This window comes from Lottia gigantea (assembly GCF_000327385.1).
Source record: "Lottia gigantea unplaced genomic scaffold LOTGIsca_57, whole genome shotgun sequence".
NCBI lineage: Eukaryota > Metazoa > Mollusca > Gastropoda > Lottiidae > Lottia > Lottia gigantea.
In genome coordinates, this window is record NW_008709945.1 from 1,279,699 (window position 1) to 1,302,434 (window position 22,736).

A 22,736-nucleotide genomic window follows, 5' to 3' on the forward strand; every position below is an offset into this window, starting at 1 on the left:
TAATCGAAATATTCTTAACCAATTAAATCATGTTATTGTGATTCTTACTAAAAATAGAACAATATGGCCACCTTATGTAAATTGATGACAACTTCGTGAAATATTTTTCATTTTTTATCCATTTATCTTGTATCATTTCACCGAACTAACAAAATGAAAAGCAGATTTAGTACAGTGGATATAGCTGCTATTGTCAAAGAATGGAAAAGGTGGGTTTATTTAATCTTTTCATGATTTATTTGTTCCTAATTGCGATTTATTTTTTTATTTTTCGTTTTTCATATTGACAATTGCACAATTCCATGGTATGGCTCAATGGGGCTTTAATGATAAAATGATCTTAACTTCGACTGGAATGAATTGTCTTTTATGACTCATTTGAACCGTAATATGAAGTAAATTAGTATGAATTGCCCATCAATTCTATTTTGTTATGTCAAGGAAGGAAGAGTGAAATTAAACTAATTAAACCCCCAAGGCATAGGCCCAATATAGAAATTACTCCAAATATCATAATTAAATCTATTTGTGGTACGGAATCGTCTCCATTTCCAGAAGCAGGGTATAGTTTTTATATTAAACTTTGAATCCCTCTCAGTCACCTCGTCTCAGCTGTTACTAAACTAGTCAAGGTTTATGATTCTGAATGGAACAATCAGTGCTGTAGTCAGATATAACTAGTGGTTGTTGTATTTGTAGGTTTATTGGAATGAGAGTAGTGAATGTCTATGATGTTGACAACAAAACGTATTTGATTCGACTTAACAGGTAAAAAACCATAGGAAAAAATCAAGGAAATGAAGAGGAAGTAAATATTAAACTCTTTAATTTATATGGGTCACTTTGACCTGGTCACAATTAGGACCATTACACCACAGTAGACATGGTCCTGTATTCCTTTCTGACATTCAGCTCATGAGGACACAATACATACAATATATACCGTACATGTAATACTTAGAAAGATACTTAATAAAGAAACGAAACAATTATGTTCACTGTAGTGGGGCAGAAGAAAATTGATCTAGACAAAGATTGTTTTAAGACTAGACTTTAGAATCAAAATATCAAACCTTTTTCTTTCATGTAGACAATCTATTTCTCAAAATTTCAAAATTTTTTTAAGAACTATGCTACCTGACACTAAATGATATGCAAAAGTGCACAGGCATCATTAGAAGGAAAAAAAACATGGTATAAATTGAATAATTTCAATTGGATTTCTTTTAAACGATGAAAACTCTCATAATGAAGTTTAATAGGCGATACTGAACATTTTAAATTGTATTTTAGACCTGATGAAAAAGTGGTATTACTGTTAGAATCAGGAATACGACTCCATAGTACAGACTTTGACTGGCCTAAAAATCCTGCTCCTTCTGGATTCTCAATGAAGGTAGGTGTGATTATTCTTTGAAAACGGAAGCCAAGGTTACTCACTGATTTAGGCGCTTACTCGCTAGCCTAAAGATCTAGGGCACTATTCTAGCTAAGATAAGGATAATACCAACAGATTTTTTAACCCAGTATCCCTTGCACACTGCATGAATTGCCTGTCTTTATTTTCCCAATTAGGTTAGAAAAGTAGGACGTAAACTGTAAAGCCTTATTCATCTAAATTTGCAGTAAATGACATTGATGTGATATCATTATGGCATATAAAAGCTTATGTATGTGTTCATTTGATTTGGTTGAATATGGTGTGGATTTGGAAAAGAACAAATTGTGTAATAGCTGTGTAGGAAATATCTAATGCCTATCTATGGAGTTATGTTTGAGAAAATTTGATTCTTTATATCTTTAATGCATACCATTGTTAATTTCAGCTGCGTAAACATATCAAGAATAGGCGATTAGAAGCTGTAAATCAACTAGGTATGGACAGAATTGTTGACTTTCAGTTTGGTTCAGATGAAGCTGCTTACCATGTGATATTAGAACTTTATGACAGGGTAGGTTATTGCTTGATTTTATGGTAGAAAACATATCCATACATATGAAACAAGGTTCCTGACCTGGCTACTAGAATCAGATCACAAAAGTTTCTAAACCAAAGCTCGTGATGCTTCGACCTATGCAAATAAAAACAAAAGTAGTGTATCAATGCCTTTTCAAGAATGATGATTGTTGATGCTCTCATGTTTTAAAACATTTACATTTCTAGGGTAACATAGTGCTGACAGATTATGAGTATACCATATTGAACATACTGCGACCTCGTACAGACCAAAGTCAAGATGTCCGCCTTGCTGTACACGAGAGTTACCCTGTCACAGTTAAACAGCACATCAGACCTACACACGACAGGTATGTACATTATTTTCTATTTATTCAAACAATGCTTTCAAATGAACAAAATATATTTCTTTGCAAAAAAACCTTGTATTGTGTACCAAAATATAAAAAAGTGATGCAGATGACATATGTATTGTCTATTTTTACAATAAAAAAAAATCTCCCTGTTAAAATAGTGCTCAATACATCAATTGTAGAGTGATATAGAAATACCCTGTTAAAATAGTGCTCAATATATCAATTGTAGAGTGATATAGAGATACCACTTTTAAAAAAGTGCTCAATACATCAATTGTAGTGCGATATAGAAATACCACTGTTAAAAAAGTGCTCATTACATCAATTGTAGAGTGATATAGAAATACCCTGTTAAAATAGTGCTCAATATATCAATTGTAGAGTGATATAGAAATACCACTGTTAAAAAGTGCTCAATACATCAATTTGTAGAGTGATATAGAAATACCACTGTTAAAATAGTGCTCAATACATCAATTGTAGAATGATATAGAAATACCACTGTTAAAATAGTGCTCAATACATCAATTGTAGAGTGATATAGAAATACCACTGTTAAAATAGTGCTCAATACATCAATTGTAGAGTGATATAGAAATACCACTGTTAAAATAGTTCTAAATACATCAACTGTAGAGCGATATAGAAATACCACTGTTAAAATAGTGCTCAATACATCAATTGTAGAGTGATATAGAAATACCACTGTTAAAATAGTGCTCAATACATCAATTGTAGAGTAACATAAAAATACCACTGTTAAAAAAGTGCTCAATACATCAATTGTAGAGTGATATAGAAATACCACTGTTCAAAAGTGCTCAATACATCAATTGTAGAGTGATATAGAAATACCACTGTTAAAAAGTGCTCAATACATCAATTGTAGAGCGATATAGAAATACCACTGTTAAAATAGTTCTAAATACATCAACTGTAGAGCGATATAGAAATACCACTGTTAAAATAGTGCTCAATACATCAATTGTAGAGTGATATAGAAATACCACTGTTAAAATAGTTCTAAATACATCAATTGTAGAGTGATATAGAAATACCACTGTTAAAATAGTTCTAAATACATCAATTGTAGAGCGATATAGAAATACCACTGTTAAAATAGTTCTAAATACATCAATTATAGAGCGATATAGAAATACCACTGTTAAAATAGTTCTAAATACATCAATTGTAGAGTGATATAGAAATACCACTGTTAAAATAGTTCTAAATACATCAACTGTAGAGCGATATAGAAATACCACTTGTTGAGTGATTCCATTTTCTACTAATAAGACACTTGCGTTATATTTTTAGAATAGAAGAAATTTTGTCTTCTGGTAAAGATGGAGATGTTATAAAGAAGTTACTTCTGCCTCATTTAGGTATGTTTCTATGATATTCGTCATAGATATTACATAGTGTGAAAGAAAATTAGAGTAAAGAAAGCCTGCAGATTTTATTAAACTGGCAACAATGAACAAAATGTATGGCACTGATAAATTATACATAGAATCAAATACTTTACAAAAGTAACAATATAAAGATATCTATATATATATTGTTTTCTAGTAAAGTTTTTTTGTAAATATTTGTGTTTGTAGACTATGGTCCAGCTATTATAGAACATGTTTTACAAGGAGTAGGCTTCACAGAAAATGTTAAAATTGGAAAAGGATTCAATTTGGAAGATGGTTAGTAGTTTGAACTATTTTTTGTAGTGTATAAAGTATTTTGTATCTTTATGGAAGCTTATGAACCATTTCGTAAATTTACATGAACATTTATCAACTATTTTGTAGATTTACATAAAGTTATGAACTATTTTGTAGATTTGCATAAAGTTATGAACTATTTTGTAGATTTGTGTAAACTTATGATTTGTAGATTTAGGTATAATTTATGAACTATTTTGTAGATTTGTGTAAAGTTATGAACTATTTGTAGATTTGTGTAAACTTATGATTTGTAGATTTAGGTATAATTTATGAACTATTTTGTAGATTTACGTAAAGTAATGATTGCTATGGAAGAAGCTGAACAGTTATTGATACAGTTATTCACACAGCCTTCTAAGGTTAGACAATATTTTACCCTTCATTTCAAAGAGTGTCAAGTTTGGTGTATGCAACTTATGTTACCAAGACACAAAAGCCTACCATTTTTCTTTCAAGGATAAAAACATAATAAAAAACAAGTAGTAATTATCCCAACCTCAAAACCAAACCTGAAATCCAAAATAACAGTTTGGCAATACATTGGTAGCAGCATATAAAATATTAAGGAAGTATTTCATAATGAAAAGTGGTATCAGGTGTCTAGAAGAGTAAGCATACCCAGGTAGATGTCACATGTAAATTAGCAGAATGCCATGTGTTTAAAAGTTGCTAATTTTGTTGGTTATTTAATGAAAATATAATTTTATTCATTTTAGGGTTACATCACACAAAGGAAAGATAAAAAACCAAACCCTAAGGGTGGAGATTCAGAAGATTTATTGACATATGAAGAGTTTCATCCTATAGCTTACCGGCAAAATGTTAATAAAGAAACCATTGAATTCCCTTCTTTTGACAAGGTACATTATCATATTTTTTAAGTATAAGATTTAAAGGGGAAGAGTCAGCATTTTTGGGGAATGATTTGGGTCTTTATCGTGCTTTAATAGTCTTAAAAAGTACTAAACCCACGAAAATCGCGTAATCCCTTCAAATATACCTCAAACTAGAAATTTCACTGTCTATTCCTATATATGTGTTTTCTATATATGGCATAGTCTCCCTAAAATTCGAATTAAAGTCGAATATTTAACTTTCAAACGTGAATAATTATGGATACACATGGATTTGAAGTCCCAAATTTCGATGATGAGCTGTGGACACTATTACTGATTATAAAACTAAGTTATGATTGGTAGAACGGATAGTGAAGGTGCTCCTTTAATATTTCGGAGTAAGATATTTTCAAATTTGATATTTTTGTTTGCAATCCAAGGGTTAAGATGACGTCTGGTGTTATTTAAAGGACAGAGAAAAATGCTTGATCTCCAAGGCAAAGGAAAAGAATGTTGTTAGTACCTCTGGTGATTCAGAATTTATCTAATTGCCCACTGGTATACTATAAGTTTTACTTTCCCAATACCATGTAATTGTAAGAAGACAATGTGTTATCTTATTTTATTAATTTTTCAGGCTTGTGATGAATTTTTCTCTAAGATTGAAAGTCAGAAGATAGATATGAAAGCTTTACAACAGGTAAACTATCATACATTTTTCTCTCGATCTTTTGTTCATGCTACTTGATATATATGGCTCTTCTGAGGGTCCATGCTTCATTCCTGGCAAGGGTCGAGCTAATATCTTTAGATATTTCAACCCTGTTTTACCCTGGAGGGGCTGACATACGCACATGTTTAGTTTTTCAATGGGACAATAAACCAAGGCTTCAGGCTTACACAATTTATTTCCTTCCATATTTGCAAATTGAAAAAGAGGAGCATGGCATGGCATTGCCCATTCTCATGAGCCGAATTAAGTACAAGGAAGTATGACATCATTTCCTTTCATTTCTTGCTACAATATATGAATTCAATGTTATATATTATTCTAGGAGAGAACAGCTTTAAAGAAACTAGAACATGTTAAAAAAGACAATGAAAAGAGAATTCAAGGCTTACAACAAGAACAGGTATTAAAAGAATAAAGCTAAGATTCCATATATGCGTCATGCGTCATACGTCATGCGTTAAAAATTGAAATGGTTGGTTTAAGAGGGTATGAATCCATATGTGGAAGCGGTATCCGTGATATCCGTGGGGATTTCCTGTCTTTTTTATGCATGAAAGCATCCATCTGTCTAGAAGTCTGTGCATCAAAAGAAAGATAATGCATACGTTTAACACACATATGGAATCATATTTGACGCATGACGGATCCTCAAGGGCCATTTATGTCTGCATGACGTGTATATGGAATCTTATCTTAATGGTACTTAAACAAAAGACGGTTCAAAATCAGTACGAACAGTACTATGAGTTATTATTTTCCTAACATCATTTCCTCAAACATACATGATAATGACAAGACATTCAAAATCTTGTGGGTAGTATTTCTTTTAAGCTTTTTGATAAGAAACAAAAGCCATAAATTTCAATGTGTGTCTCAAGCTTTAGAAACATTAAGTGGTCCAACTTGAGAAGGGATTTTCATGTATCATTCACCCATATATTTTGTGTGTACTGTAAAAAGGTTAACCAAATTCTTTATTTCTAGGAAACAGATGCTATGAAAGGACAGTTGATAGAACTAAATCTTCCACTAGTAAGTCTTCTTCATTAGATTTATTACAAATTTATTTTACTAAATGACTTCATATATTTCATCCTAACTGTGTGACAAACTTGCCAACATTAAAAGCTACCACTGAGTTCAGCCCTGTTTTATCACTAATTTGATAATCAGGATAGTAAGTGATTGACTTACAAACATTTGCTGTTGTTCATGACTTGAAACATGTCATGGCGTACCCATAGGAAAACAGCACCATTTGAACATACCAGTAAAATTGCTCAATTGTTCAACATGTTCTGTTTTATATTTTCAGGTTGACCAAGCAATATTGATTGTCAGAAATGCTATAGCTAATCAGATTGACTGGAACGAAATTTGGAATCTCATTAAAGAAGCGCAACTATCACGTGATCCTGTTGCCATGGCAATCAAAGGAATCAAACTGGACACCAATCATATTACAATGTTATTAAGGTATGGGGCAAATAATCTCTTATCTTCAATTTGTTAGTTTATTATTGTTGATTACCACAGTCCCATTCTAATGACATTATTTCTAACCTATATTTTGATAACATTAACAATTAGTTGTGGAATATTAAAACCAATGTCAAGCAATATACGATATATTGTGCTATCCCACAATTGGCCATTGTTATCATTGTGTGCATTATGCTCTAAAATTTGCATAATTTGGAGCTCTCTTTCAATTATTCACTACAATCAACAAGGTTTATAAAATTATGACATTTTTATCATTGATTAATATATTTATTTTCTAGTGATCCATATTGTGGAAGTGAAGATGAAGTGTCAGAATATAAACCATTAAAACCTCTTCGTATAGATTTAGATTTATCATTGAGTGCTTACGCTAACTCAAGAAAGTAGGTAGTATTGAATGAATATTATAAAATACCTTTGCCTTGGATAAAGATAAAAAGTCAAAATCTCTCTACTTTAACTTTTAATTTACTGAGGCAAATTGGCGCATATATACAATGCTTCTTCAGGTCAGGATAAAGACTTCGGAGTTGAACAAAAATAGAGGTGTTTCCCCCCCACAATATGTAAAGAAAGAATTACCTTTGCCATAGAGATATAGAAAGCGACACTTTTGTCCTTTTGATGGTAAAAAAAATATTGCAGATTATTTTTACATGAATGGGACTATTAGCTTCATTAGTACGTTTTTGAAACTGATATGTTTTCGGATACACTTAAAAACAAACTGTAAAATTTTATTGCCAGCTATAGTGCTTAGTCAGTCGATGTTAATTTATTACTCAGTGTAACGTTAAGTTACTTTTTGCTAAGATTGCTAAGAGAGCCATTTTAAGACTTTCTTAAACTACTTTCGCTTTAATACTTATATAGATATTTTGAAAAGAAAAAGACAGCCAAGAAAAAAGAACAGAAAACTGCTGATGCTTCATCCAAAGCATTTAAATCAGCTGAGAAGAAAGCTATGAAACAGTTGAAGGAAGTAGCTACTGCTGTGTCTATCAATAAAACCAGAAAAACTTATTGGTAAGTATTTCATCTATATATAGGACAGTTCTATTGTTGGGATAACATGCCTGTAGCATAATGGAGTTAAATCTTGTTTGATCATAGATGACAAGTGAAATAACTGCAGAAAAAACTCAAAGCGAAGTTTGTAGATCTACATATCAATCAGATTAACAAAAGTGTGATCATATAGCAAAAGTTTCTAGCTGTAGGGCCTATTGAAAATTGCACTGTATTTAGTCTACTATGACATCTTTATGGACTATGGATCTCCCCCGTTTTTTAATCTTTTGAGAATTGTAGCTGTTATAACATTTTATAATACAGGTTTGAGAAGTTTTTATGGTTCATCAGTTCAGAGAATTTTCTAGTTATTGGTGGACGTGATTCTCAACAGAATGAACTGATTGTTAAACGATATTTCAAACCAGGTTTGTCATCATGTCTTCTCTTTTTCTAGAAAAGTATAAAGAAAATGGCAAGTACCAAAGATTAAATAATGCTGTTGACAAATATATACCTTTAAAAACTAACGAAATGAGTTGTAAATAGCTGATGTTGATTAAGAATGTTAAAGTTTCAAATGCTGTCTGTTTTATTAGTGGGAAATTTCTTTTAGCATCTTCCCAAATATTTAGCCAGAATGTATCCTTTCCTGACTTGTTATAAATGTTGAAAATGCAGACTTTTCCCATTTAAGCTTCAGATTTTGTTAACACCCTTTATTAAGTAATGTAAAGCAAAGGTTTATCTAAAATGCCATGGGTTCAAATAATCATCAATGTAAAACAAATTTTGATGCCTGTGCCAGTTCTTCCAAGAGTAGATATGGTGTCGACTTTCACCCCCTAATACCAATGGTTTTGCTGCAACAAATCATAAAATGTCTGATTTTGTAGGTGATTTATATGTCCACGCAGACCTACATGGTGCCAGTAGCGTTATTATAAAGAATCATACTAGTCAACCAATTCCACCAAAATCATTAAACGAAGCCGGTACCATGGCTATATGTAACAGCGCAGCTTGGGATGCTAAAGTTATAACTAGTGCTTGGTACGTCCATCATGACCAGGTCTCTAAAACAGCCCCTACTGGAGAATATCTGACCACTGGTAGCTTTATGATCAGAGGTAAGTTAAGATTATCTAATAGTAAATCTAATAATATACAATAAAATTATTGCATTACACATCAGTACACTTCTGACCTAGGCCAGTGCTTTTGTAAGAGAGTATCTCTTATAAAACCTTATACTGAACGGGTGTTTCTTGGTTTTCTTGTTTTTTTATGTTTATCAGCTTTCAATTGGATTCTTCATTCTGTCTTCCACATAGTTGTAATTTTATGTTTTGTGCAATATGCGTTGTTAAAGAATATATTTGTTATGTAACTATTTAATGTTTTTACAGGTAAAAAGAATTATCTTCCACCCTCCTATCTTATTTATGGTTTTGGTATTCTCTTCAAGGTAGGTGCTGTCTTGTACACTTGATCTTATTGCTCTAATTTAAGGTAAAGAAATGCCTGACCAGAGTAGCAGAAGATGGATCATAATCATATTATTTCTTGTTCCAAATTCTCAAAATGTTAGACACTCTGAATAACTTCAAACTGTAAGCCAAATTCAGGTTTAGGTTTTTGATGATGGGATAACATTTTGGATAATATTTCATACAAATATGGTGGTAATACCTGTTCTCGGTGAATATCCTTGTGTAGATTTGATCGAGGAACTTCTTTAAAAATCTGGGATCATGGGATAGCAGATAGTTTCCCTTCAATTCAAATATTATCTTGTTTATTCCAGCTTGAGGAAGGTAGTGTAGAAAGACATAAAGGTGAAAGAAAAGTAAGAACATTAGAAGACGATGATTCTGCCTCGATTGTGGATTCAGTTGCTGATAGTGAGGCTGAGGATATTGATATTAATTCAGATGATAGTGGAAGCGAGGATGAAGGTGAAGGTCAGGAAAAGGTGAAGGTTGATGAAGGTGAAGGTCAGGAAAAGGTGAAGGTTGATGAAGCAATAGCAGACGTAAAAACTGAAGAGTCAGATAAAAGGGGGATAACTGTAAATGATGAAAGTTCAAAGGAGACCACTATAGAAGAAGAAGAGGATACATCTAGTGAAGAAGAAGAACCAGAGAGTAGCTTTCCAGATACGGCCATTAATTTACAACATGTCAAAGGTCAAAAGTAAGATCATAACTTTTTAGTCATTATGTGTCCGATTTTATTTTTAAGGACAGTTTAGAACTTAAACCACCTTTTTGTCCAAGCAGCATTTTTTTTATCAAGTGTTACTTATTCATTAAAAATTGCTTAATCACATGACATTTTGATTAACAGCTAGAGATAGGTTCTAAGTTAAAAGTTAGTTTATTGTTTATTGCAGGTTTGAGTTACAGCGAGGTATTAGTGTGTCCAGTAATGTCAGTTCTACTAGCGCCATCTCTGAACATGATGATACAGTTATTTACCTTGGTGACGATAAACCTCTTATTCTGGGGGAAAAGGTAGATCATGAATTCTATCATTCTCCTTTCTGTATGTGTATGGGTTCTCATAATGGATATCTGCAAGTTTTATGCTCTGTTTCCAAATCACTCCTTTCCAATTGCATGCAAAAAATGGTATATACCATGTCAAATAACATTTTGGACCTTATAACATTATGGATCACATGATCCCATTGGATGCCATCTTTGTTTTTGCTGTAAAGCTGGGTGATACATAACTAAACAATGGTTGATTCTGCATTTGAACACAAACGTTTTGTTAGAAATAAGTAAATCAAATCATATTTTTTCAGAAACTGTATGTAGGTAAACAAAGAATATCAGCCAAACAGAGAAGGCGAGTACAATTTTATAGGTTCTGTTTGTGAATGAACAGGCCTGTTTATATTTGTTGTTATTGCAATATTTCACTTGATTCTTTGACATGTTGGTATACAAAAGTCTAAATGTTTCCAAACCAGCTGATAAAGCTCAATTTCAGATTTCTGTGTGAAGATGAAAATCTGACATCTAGGTCTCCTGAAAGTCAAAACATGTTAATCTGTCATCACTTCCAGGCTAATATTAACATTCCCACATGCAGTCATAACAGATAAGGCCAAGATATCATTAATATTTGCACATAAGATTCTTAAACTGTATGTCAGAATTGGATTCTGAAAAACTGATACCCACAGCTCTTGTCAGCTACTATTATAACTGAAAATAGATAAAAGTGAAATTTGTTACAGGGATATGAAGAAAGGTAAAACAACAGAGGACTCAGATGACCAGAAACCAAAACAACAACAACAACAACAGGATGAAAATGTTAAACAAAATAAGGTAAATTCTTGAAAGTGTTTAGAACTGTATAGATAGATATTTCAATTTTTCGCATTCTTTGATCTTTATCAATATTTCAATACTGTACGTTCCGTGATCTTTTATAGGATCAATATAGATAAATATTTCAATAGAGAGTATTTATTGTCTATTTCCATACAGAAATTTCACCATTTCGTGATATAATAATTGTGGTGCAGAATATTATACCATACATATTGATAAATTGTTTTTTGTAGATAAATAAAGAAGAACCCCAACAGCCACCTAAAAGAGGTCAAAAGGTAAGAAACCTGTAAATATTGTATTATTTGTTATCAATATTTACAAATTTGTGAAAAAAATAATGTCCAAGGTCTGCGAAACTGTTGTTTTGCTTTGCTGTTCGTATAGTTACTAAGTTTTTTTTTCGTTTATTTTAAATTAATATCATTATTTATAAATATTGACAAATTTGTTAAAATTATTCTGTCAAAAATCTTCAAAACTTCAAAATTATTCTAAATTTTCTTGGAAAAATTCAAAATAGTTTGCTATTTTTTTTTGCAGAGTAAATTAAAGAAAATAAAAGAGAAATATGGAGACCAAGATGAAGAGGAAAGACAACTCCGCATGGGAATATTACAGTCAGACGGCCATAAGAAAGAACCAAAACGTAAAGGAAAGAAAGCGAAAGAACTTCAACAGAAACAAAATCAACTGAAACGACTAGGTAGTGGGAAACCACCACCCAAACCAATAATACCTGATATATTGGATCTGGAATCATTAAATTTAAAAGGTGAGTTGGACTATTTTTAAATCTCAAGAGAGATGCTTTCTTTAGTTGAATTTTTTTCTCTTGGTTTTCACTTCCCCGTGAACTGCAGGCATTGTACTTATAAGATCCTATGACAGTTAAAAATAGAAAAAGAAGTGGCTAGTGACAGAATTCCCCCCATTGTGCACCGATGTTGGCAATCTCCATCAAATATCAAGAATGCAGATTTACAAATGAATATTTGGTTTAAGCAGATATTATTTCCAGTCATTTTGGGTTCTTCTGAATGTTTTTCGAAATTTTATTTAGGATGTCATTCCTGTAAATGATTTCAATATTTTTTCCAGAATCGGACTTACCTATAATTGACTCTTCAATACAGAAAACACAAGAGGTTAGTATTTATCAAGTACTGAACTTGTATTCTCCCTGTATATTATAATGGATTTATTGCTTCATTATCACATAAATCTTGAAAGGACTGTAAGGACTGATACATTGTGTTAATAAATCTCTTCAGAAGACTCTAGTTCACTATCTACAACTGGTCCCTCTTCAGACATCTGAACATATAAAAGAGTCTGAATAATCTTGTTCAATCCGAGTTATCTGTTCTGAGATTCCACCTCCTACCCTCTAACTTAGTGGTGTTGGGTTGTTCACAAACCTCCATTATTCAAACTTAATTATCATAATTGATATTACAGGAAAATTTATCAGATGATGAGAAAGGAGATGAAGATGTCCCACAACAACTTGGGGTCAGTAATTTATTTTACTCAATAGATTTCTTTAATCATTTTGATCATAAAGCTTACTTACTCTTGGCAAATACACTTAATTGCTATTATTATGACAGCTGTGCCTACTTATACATCTGTCTAGTATTTGATTTTCTACTTTTGTTGGCATTTAAATCTTTTTACAAAGTTTCAGAAGTGTGACATAGAGCTCTGTTCTAATTCTGGACTTGAAATATGCTAACATCAAATTGTTTTTGAATTATTTAATTTGTCTGTTGGAGAATCCAGTGTGACAGTTGATAGTCTGGACTTTGTTTCAGGATTTACAAGTTATGGAATCATTAACAGGCTTACCACTTCCAGAAGATGAAATACTTTATGCTGTTCCAATGTGTGCTCCATACAACTGTCTTTCAAATTATAAGTAAGTACATAAAGTCCTTTGAAAGTAGATCAGGGTAGACATCTTTATGAGGTACTGCTCTGTAATCCAGGCAATTAAAATTAAAGCTATCATGCTCCTAAAATTGTATCATATTAGGATGGAAAAATGGACCCTTGTTGAAAATTAAACAATTTATAAATAGCAATGTATTGGTCAGCAGTATAATATGTAAGTGGCATCAATTTTCTCATACATACTCATACCATACTCAGTATGGTAATTGGCAGATTTAGCAAATTGTATTTGAACATGATAGCTTTAAATGTGTTCATTGAAAAAGATTTTAAATTCATGAATTATTTTTGTTGGAAATTATTATAGGTACAAAGTGAAAGTTTTGCCTGGTAATACAAAGAGAGGAAAAGGTAATGAATTTTTTATTGATTAACAGAATATAGTTGAATAGCATTGTAGAAATATAGCAAATCTGCTTTTGTGGAACTTGATAGATCAGTGAACGGCTTTGACTGGCGTTGGCTTCAAACAAGAGATGGTATGACCTCAACTCTCTAGAATCAATTTAGTTTTGCACTTTGTAATTCCAAAGTTAAGATGTCAAATAAAAGTAAAGTAATAATTGTTTTTAAATTCTTGTTTTATGTCTTTGTTCAACATTTTTGATCAATTTGTCCATTCTTTTCCAGCAACAAAAACAGCTTTAAGTATGTTTGTTAATGATAAAACAGCTTTGTCCAGAGAAAAAGATTTAATGAAAATATTAAAGGTAATTATATTGTGAGGCCCTCTGTAGTTGGGTAAAGGTGCCCATCAAGAACCCAGAAACAAAGTAGACTCTGCTTGTTTATGTTTTGGATCATCTCCAGAAGTGCTCTGTATAATCGCGCACATGAATTTATCCTTATTTAACGCTTTACTGTTAGAGATTCTCATAATTTCAAAGCTACTCTTGATATCATTCTGAAACTGGGGTTGTTAACTATCTTCAAGCTATACTGAAAGTAGATTATTTGAGTATTGATCACTATTGGGCATGTCCATCTAATGTTCCTTATTATATAAATTATTTTCATTTGATATAAAGTACCTTTTTTAAACCAGCATTCCTTCACTTATTTTTCAGGATGTTGATATCTCGCGAAATCTTCCTGGCAAAGTGAAATTACAGGCACCAAATATTACAAAACGTAGAAAATAGACTGGAAGTCTCAAATTGATTACATGGAGATCATACACCTGCCAAATCCTGATTCAAATTTCAACCATGCAATAGTGGACTAGTCTTTTGCCAGAATACAATGGAAGACACAAAAATAAATAAAATGTTCTTTATTGTCACTAAAGTGAGGTAAAATAATAATGTGCCTATCAATTCATGTCAAAATGCAGCAGATAAAACTGAGGGATCATACGACTGTTGAGTTCTTCATTCATGGAATCAATGCGTTCCATGTGTGCCAAAAAATAGTAGTTGTAGACAGAATTCAAAATGGAATTTTGAACTGTTATGCTGTTTGTGTTCTTCATATTAGAGAGTTCCAATTAATCAGAGCTGTAGATCATGTGATCTCTTACAATGAACTTGAAAAAAAAAATCATCCGTATTATGCAATTCAGAAAATTGACTCGAGTGTAGAAATTATTTTGGATATGTTGTGAGTATAAAAAATATTGTTAAATTGTTATTTTTGGGGGATTTGAATTAAATTTCTGTTGATTTTAAAAATTTGTTATATTTTTTATTTGAATTCCTTTTGATACTAACAATACTTTGATTAATGTAAATGTTGATCTGGATATATTTGCCGGACATGTACTTTTGTTCATCAAAGATGTTTGGTTGAAAATAGCCTTACTAGTTAGGACAGTGATAATCAAACAAAATTACCCAACTTCCTACATAATGAGTTTAGTAAAGAAAAATTATGCTAACACATAATCTCATTCATTTCAAACACTTCATACACTCAAAATAAGTCAAAAATATCACAGCGTTAACAGGAAAGGCACGAAGACTGACCATCGTTCCACCTCGAAAAAACACCCTGATTCCATCTTCCTGATAACTTTTTACAGCACAATTCCAAAATCCTGTGAACAGTTTTCGTTCAGTGTCAGCTTGAAGTCTGCTTTTTACCACATCCAACGGTAGAATTGATAACCAACTTATCACCCCGGCCGTACCACCAGCTAGCAGACTGACAAGCTTTGAGTCCCGTGATACGAACACTGATAAATGCGTTCGTAAATATTCAAATGAGAAGAAGTATACACCTGAGGATGGAATATCACGTATTAATTGAGCACCTATTCCACGGTATAGTCCAGCTATACCACGTACTCGAAGTATATCACGGAATGCTGTCACTGGTCCTTTATAATATTTCTTTAATTTCTCATCTGAAATGAAAAATGTTAATGTTCAACATAAGACACTGTTCATCAACTGATTAATACAAAAGGGAAATATTTGCTTTTGAAATTCAAAAATTATTCTGAGAGACTATATGTGGTTTATTCGAACTTTTCAGAGACAAAATGGAGTACACTGTGTCAAGATTTCCTCTTGATTTTCTAGCAGGTTAGACCGAAATTAATAACTTCAAAGGCTGGTACAGAGGAAATAATACATCAAATCTTAGCCCCCACTTAGTATTTTTCACACACACTAAGCTGTAGAAAAATAAAATTAGACTCAAACTTGACTTTACCTTTAGTATGAGGTATTTGAGATTGTAAAACAACTTTGATAACATCTATAGGACAAGCTATAACTAGCTGAGCTGCCCCGCCCATAGATCCTGCTATAAACATATTAACATGGCTGTTTTTACTACATATACCATGGCCTGTTAACCAGGTTAATGACTTCTCATATACACCAAAATATACAGAATTTATAGCACCATAGCTCAATAGGGGCCACGATAGTCCTCTGTAAAAACCTTTAGACTGAAAAATAAGAAATAGATTATTATGGCTAAAATTTTTATAGATGTGAACATGTGTTATCTGATAATTCATCTTAAATATAGTAATTCATTATAACATACCATGTTATATAATTTCCATGGCAACAATTACTTTTAATTGTACACAACAATTTACCTCTGAAAAGTTTAATCTATTTGAAACAAGATTTTTAACGTAATTGTAACGTAAACATCAGGCGAATCTATTTTGTGAAAGTGGTAGATTTATTTACTCTAACAAGCTTAACTTGCAGCAAGTTGGATTATTGACAGATTGGCAATTAGGAGCTGTGGGTTAGATTCCTCCTTGAATTAAGAAAAGTCTGATGCACAACCTTGGTTTGTGAGTTGGCCTGGTGTCAGGTTTCAACTCCCAAGTGCCATAAATCCAGAATTTTTTTTTTACCTCTATTATGAGGAGATTTATCAAAATAACACTCACCAGGCTTTGGTTCTTAACAGATTCAACACACGCCTTTAAGCTTTCGTATCTGTTATGTGCTGCTTGAGTTTGAAGCTGTACCTGAAGCGAAAGATATTGTCATATGCTATGGATGGAAACACAGAATTGATTCAGTAGGTTAGGGTGGACAGAACAAATACTGTGTACAAACATATTCTCTGTCTTTATTAAGAAGATTTAGAGGCAATGTGTATCAGTAGAATAGTTCAGTTGTTAGCCAGTTGGATTGTTGTTTGCTGTGTGCCGTGTGATAAGGTGCCTGAGGTTCAAATCCTTCACAATGTAAATAAAATTCTGATGCCACAGCCAGTGCTCTAACTGAAAACAACTATATTATACTCACCTTAATTGTATCTAATGGATGACCCACAACCATTCCAGCACACCCTACAATCAAAGTCATAAGTTTTCTTTCATGCTTATATTTTGAATAGAATCTGGACATTAAGTGATTAAGTTGAATAAGCTTACTGCCTTATATATTGTACATCTTAAAACATCTTAAAAAGCCCAATAAATAATTTTTTTTACCTGAATGTTATTTGCCTAATATTGAAGTCTTCGGTCTATAGATTTAGTAGCTGTTACTTTTGATAATCCCATATTTGCAGGGGAATGCAAACAGGGACTCAGAGACTTAAACATTCATTAACATTAAAGCTATCATGTCCTTGTTTAATAATGTAGATGACAGCACAACAGATTCTCTTGCCTATTTACCTGTTATCACATTACAATGTTGTCTCTCAATATATATGCAAACGTAATGTCAAATACTGAAAATTTTAGAAAATCCTTTACGATGGGGAACATATAGACACTTTGAAACTAACCACACATAATTTTTAACAAAAAAAAATTATGTTTTCATTCCAACATGATAGCTTTAATTGAAATAAGCGAATACCTATAGTAAACACTTACCGCTAACAGCCCCCGCAATGTATTCATGAAACATTTTTGGTATCTGAAACCCATCGTTTAGCATCACTTCATCGACTGTAAAATACGTGTGTGTTTTTATTGGTCAGATTTGACATCATGCACCGTTGTTTTCTGTGCTGTTAATGCAGTCACAAAATTGTCACAAATTAAATTCAGCGTAAAGCAATGCAAGGGAAATAACTCTTGTTTTTCATTGTCTCCCTTTGACCACAATAATTAAACGTCCAAATAAAGGACGCCAATTTTGACAGATCATCTCCATCAGTGGCTTTTGCATGAATCAATAGGTGGGCTGAGTAGGGAGAGGGAGAAGGTGAAAGTAATGTATGAACAATATTTCAAATATAAATTTATTGGAGAGAGTGATCTAAGTTTTCGTAACTTGTACTTGATCCATTTGAATTCCAATAAAATATGTTTAAACAATCAATTTATTGCAAAGATTTAAAGAAGTACAGGAGTTCATTTCAAATGTTTAAAGTTGTTATGAAATGAGTTATGACTCAATATCTCTTAAAACCCGCCAAAATTATACACCCAAAGCTATCAACATATTGATATAAAAAAAGCGCGGGATTTTTTAAAGGGTTGAAGATTGTTACAGTATCTTTTTCTTTTATTCGCTTAGAGATATCATCTTATTCCAATATTTATTTTACGTGAATACATCATATTTTTGTCTAAAAAGGGTTTAAATTTCGATAAAATTATCTATGGGTTTGGTAACTGTCCATTTTACGACCCGCCCTGTAAATGACAATCATATTTGAAGGTAGATGGCGTGGATGTAGCTCAGGTAGCCATACTGTGACGAATGACAAGTGTGGTATATCGGTTAGAACGTACTTCTTACAGGTGTGCTATATACAGGTGTAAACTTTGTGACAATTAATTAATTAACCGTGCAATCATTATAAGATAGAGGACTAATTACGAAGGTGAGTTATGTTAGATCTTTTCAAGTAATTGACAATAGAGCATATTGCGAAAATGATGACTTGAGATGTTAAGTCCATTCATCTTGAAGATCTCTATTTTTATACCTGTCTTCAGTGACTACCTTATATTCCATAGGACAATATCATCCACGTTTTTCTTTAGTGATACAGCCATGTAATGTGACACCTTTGCACTTCAAGCTTGAATGACTTCGACCGATTGTTTTTTTAAATGGACACCATTTAGGCATCTAATGAACTGTATTAAAACTTTAAAACGAATTGATGCCCACTATAGATATACACAAATTAAAGCATGAAATTATCTGTTTTAAACATTCAAGAAAATTGAACACCATTTTAAATAGACAAACAACAAATCACCTGTAATCAAACTTTAAAGAAAACTAAACCACCGTTTTAAAAGAGACAATTTTAAGTATGAAATAAACTGTATTAACAATTTAAAAGACATTCGAACCCCCATTTTAAAAAGAGAAACAATTTAATCATCTAATGAACTGTATTCAAACTTTAAAAAAACCTTTTCATTTTTTTTGATTAAAGTTCAATCACCAGCTACTGGAGTTTTCAAAAACTACAACTCTCTTATGTAACATGCCAAATATATATAATAAGATGTCACTGAAATTTGAGCTCACTTGACTTTTGGAAGTTTTGTGTTTCTGCTGAGTATGGTCTGAGATTCCACTGAAATTAAGTCATGATGAAGACAATCTATGTCATCAGTGGAATATTGTCTTGGACAATCCTGTTGCATAGTTTACCTATATGTAAATACCTGTAGATAATAGCGTAGATAGAGGCATGTCAAGGTGTGGCTTATTGATAAGGTATGCTGTTTTTAACTTTTAACACCTTTTAAAGTTGAATACCTGTATATTATAGTGATTAGGGTAGTTGGAAGGTAACAAGCAGTCAACAGAAAGCACTGGCACAGATTAATGGTTTTGGCACTGGCCTATGGTTAAGACAAGTGTTCAATAATCATAATGGTTAGAGAGGTTGCAAAGTAATAAGTGACTATTGAACAGAGGGCACTGTTCATGATTGCTACGAATAGTATGTTAGAAAGGAGATGAGTAGAACTTTTAATTAAGACCTAAAAATCAAAAGATTATCATAAAATATTATTCTGAGTACCCATTCTACCGGTATTGATGAAAGAAGTCTCCTATTTAAAGCACTGGCCAAGGTAACAAATATAGAACAGCTTCATAGAATATAGTGTAGACCTCTACAGTTAGATTGTTAAAGAATATAATATATTTTCCTTGTCAATATTCATCCTTTAATAAAAATAGACTAGTAGAAATAATTAGTAAACACAAGCAGTAGTGCATTAAGAAATATATGCATCTGTTTAGTGAATTTGCTTACTTATTAGCCTATTTATTATTCAACCTAGTTCGAAAATTTTATTGCAGTCTAATAGACCTTATTCAAGCCACGTTTTTGAGACACTGAAAGCGAGGTTCATAACACAAATTACATCAATTTGACGTCATTAAACACTCACTCAACAGCAAGAAAATGGGCTAAAAACTGCCCTTTCTCAGAAATGTGTGAAGGTAAAATTCATCTGAAACTATCATTAAATAGCTTCATCAATTCCAAATTTAATGCTGTAAAATATGATTAGTTTGGAGTTAGTGAGATTGGAGAAGGGGGCTTTTATGATGTCAAAGTGGGGATTTTATGCAGTGACATAACGTTAACTATTCAAGATTTGCGTTATGAGCTTCGTTCTGGATTCAACATGGCCAACGCATGAATAAGATCTATATCAGAGGATTAGTAAAATATTGAAATAAAATCTAAATCATAATCAACTAAATGTTACCTACATACCTTCTGATATCAAGTTGAATGAATGTACACTATTTCATTATGATTGACAATATTAGAAAAATATTATGAGATTAAACCCACTGGTCAAAATAGTTTAAATATTTTATTGTAGCCTAATTTCACAATTACTGCTAGACTCATTATCACATTAATCAAATAATTTTAAGAATTCAATATTGAAAATAAAATCAAATCATGATGACTCAGTAAAATCAAGTGAGATGGGTAGGTGTTTCCACACTAGCCTGAAAGCAATGGAAGTTATTCAGAAAGTTCCTGGCATTTCTTTTTCTAGGATTTCCTTCTCAGGAATAAAGTTAAGCAATTGTGGACAAAAGTTTCATTTGTTTATGTAAGATATCCAAAATACAGTTAGAGATCTTAAAGATGGGTTTCCTATATTTTAGTGTCAAATTAAGCAAACTATTTGATTAATTGGTGTTTTTAGTAAATTATCATGTATTCTTAATCATATCATAATGTTCTTATAGCATATGATTCAGAGTTTTAACCAATCATAAATGTCCAAGTATGTACAGTCTGGAGAAAAAAAAGAAGACTTTTTGACCTTTCTTGATCGGTCACTCATGGGAATTCTGCTGGTAATTCTCTTCTAATTTAGCTAATTATGAATTAATTATAGATATGTGAGACAAAATGGTATTTTTCCAAGTCATTAGAAACACCTCTACTTTCTATTCATATAAGTATTATCATTTTCATTTTCATAAATGAAAATAAGGGAACCTATCTTTAAGCATGGACAAGTTACAAACCTGGCAAAGTTGTCCACAAAGTGTGTTGGTTTGTTCTTATCTGCCCAATAATGTGCTGAAAATCTTTAAAATTTTAAATATTTAATGAAATTTAAAAAAAACTTTCACCTTGCCTGGTATTACAAGACAAAATGTTATAAATGGTGCTATCTGTGAAAACTATTTTTGTAGAGTAAACTATGATAAGAGAATAACCTTCATTTTGCTTATCTGTTACAATTTTTTTATGTTGTCACAATATGCATATTTCATTGTTGCTAAAATTGAAGTCGTCAAAATATTTTATTGACTTGTTAATGGAGCCTGATTTTAGCTATCTGTCGTACTTTTCAAACTTGAAATTTGATGGTCTATTTACCCGCAATTAACATTCAATGGAAAAAAGAAAAGAAAGAAACAAGTATATTTTACAAGGATAACGACTTAGGTTCACAGTTAAGGATCTTTTCTACCAGATGGCCAAACCCCTTGGCATTGATCTTTCCCAGATTATCTGTACTTTACAGCTGGGTCGACTGGAATTATGAGTGAAGAGGTCATTGGACTTTCACACGTGGATAGAAATTGGAACCCACAGCCGCCATTCGCTCGACGTGACCAAACAAATAACATCGTGTAAAGAACCAACACTCTAACTGACAGTGCTTTAGAACCTCAAAAGTGAGAATGTTGTCTTTTTTAGGTAGTTATTGGCATACTCATGGTAATTTATGACCAAATGATGCCATAATAGCAGCTATGTCTGTTGAATAATTGTCTGTTTTGTCCTGTCCATTAAACCTTGGCATCTATAGAATGTTTATAATTTATTAGAATTAAGGATTGCTCCAAAGCTATGTCTTCCTAGCAGTTTTCATAATTCTGTTTGTGCAGTAGACTTGGAAGAAGCCACTTACTCTTTTTCAACACCTTTTTCCATCTTCAATGATCATATCTACCTATGGGATATGGATGGTGTTTCAGATAGGCATAAGTCAATGATAATAGCATAACATATACAAGTATGTCACATTTTAATAGATAAAATTCTTCGACACCAAAGGGAGTGGTTAGAAAACAGAAAAAAGAAAGTGAAAGTAAATTTTGGTCCAAGTAAATAAGTAACAAGTCATTAGTAAGGGATTGTGGAGTATTCACTGAAGTTTTCTATTATTCTGGCCATGTAGTGAACTTGACCTGTCCACAAAGGTCAAGTTAGATATATTTAAATTGTAAAGGTGAATTTGAACAATGTTATTGACACTGTCAATGGACAATATAAGTTTGTTATTTATTATCCCTATGATATCCTTTTCACTTGTTATTCTTTTTTGTGTGGTTTCATTAGTGATAAGTTTTTTAAAACCAATTGTCATGCCATTATGAAATGAAATACTACTGTTCTTTGCTCATAAAGTTAAGTT

General features: G+C 32.0%; 2 protein-coding genes across 2 annotated transcripts; one reads left to right on the forward strand and one right to left on the reverse strand.

Annotated features, from left to right (window-relative positions):
* Positions 1–153: 153 nt before the first annotated feature.
* Positions 154–14,565, forward strand: LOTGIDRAFT_127397 (hypothetical protein; the record flags this gene model as incomplete). The annotated part of the gene is made up of 29 exons (XM_009063395.1): positions 154–209; positions 700–768; positions 1,294–1,396; positions 1,827–1,952; positions 2,165–2,307; positions 3,610–3,698; positions 3,918–4,007; positions 4,317–4,390; positions 4,748–4,891; positions 5,505–5,567; positions 5,923–6,000; positions 6,585–6,632; positions 6,916–7,076; positions 7,385–7,489; positions 7,980–8,132; positions 8,442–8,545; positions 9,014–9,247; positions 9,527–9,585; positions 9,925–10,313; positions 10,537–10,601; positions 11,346–11,461; positions 11,701–11,745; positions 12,011–12,176; positions 12,569–12,652; positions 12,942–12,982; positions 13,285–13,388; positions 13,731–13,774; positions 14,054–14,133; positions 14,491–14,565. The coding sequence occupies 29 exons, from the start codon at positions 154–156 to the stop codon at positions 14,563–14,565; spliced, it is 3,108 nt and encodes a 1,035-aa protein (XP_009061643.1).
* A 774-nt stretch (positions 14,566–15,339) lies between these two features.
* Positions 15,340–17,196, reverse strand: LOTGIDRAFT_194198 (hypothetical protein; the record flags this gene model as incomplete). Its single annotated transcript, XM_009063396.1, has 4 exons — positions 17,146–17,196; positions 16,778–16,862; positions 16,079–16,312; positions 15,340–15,767 (listed from the first exon to the last, which is right to left on the reverse strand). Coding segments are annotated over exons 1-4 (780 nt in total), but the record flags the coding sequence as incomplete, so codon positions are not given.
* Positions 17,197–22,736: the final 5,540 nt, after the last annotated feature.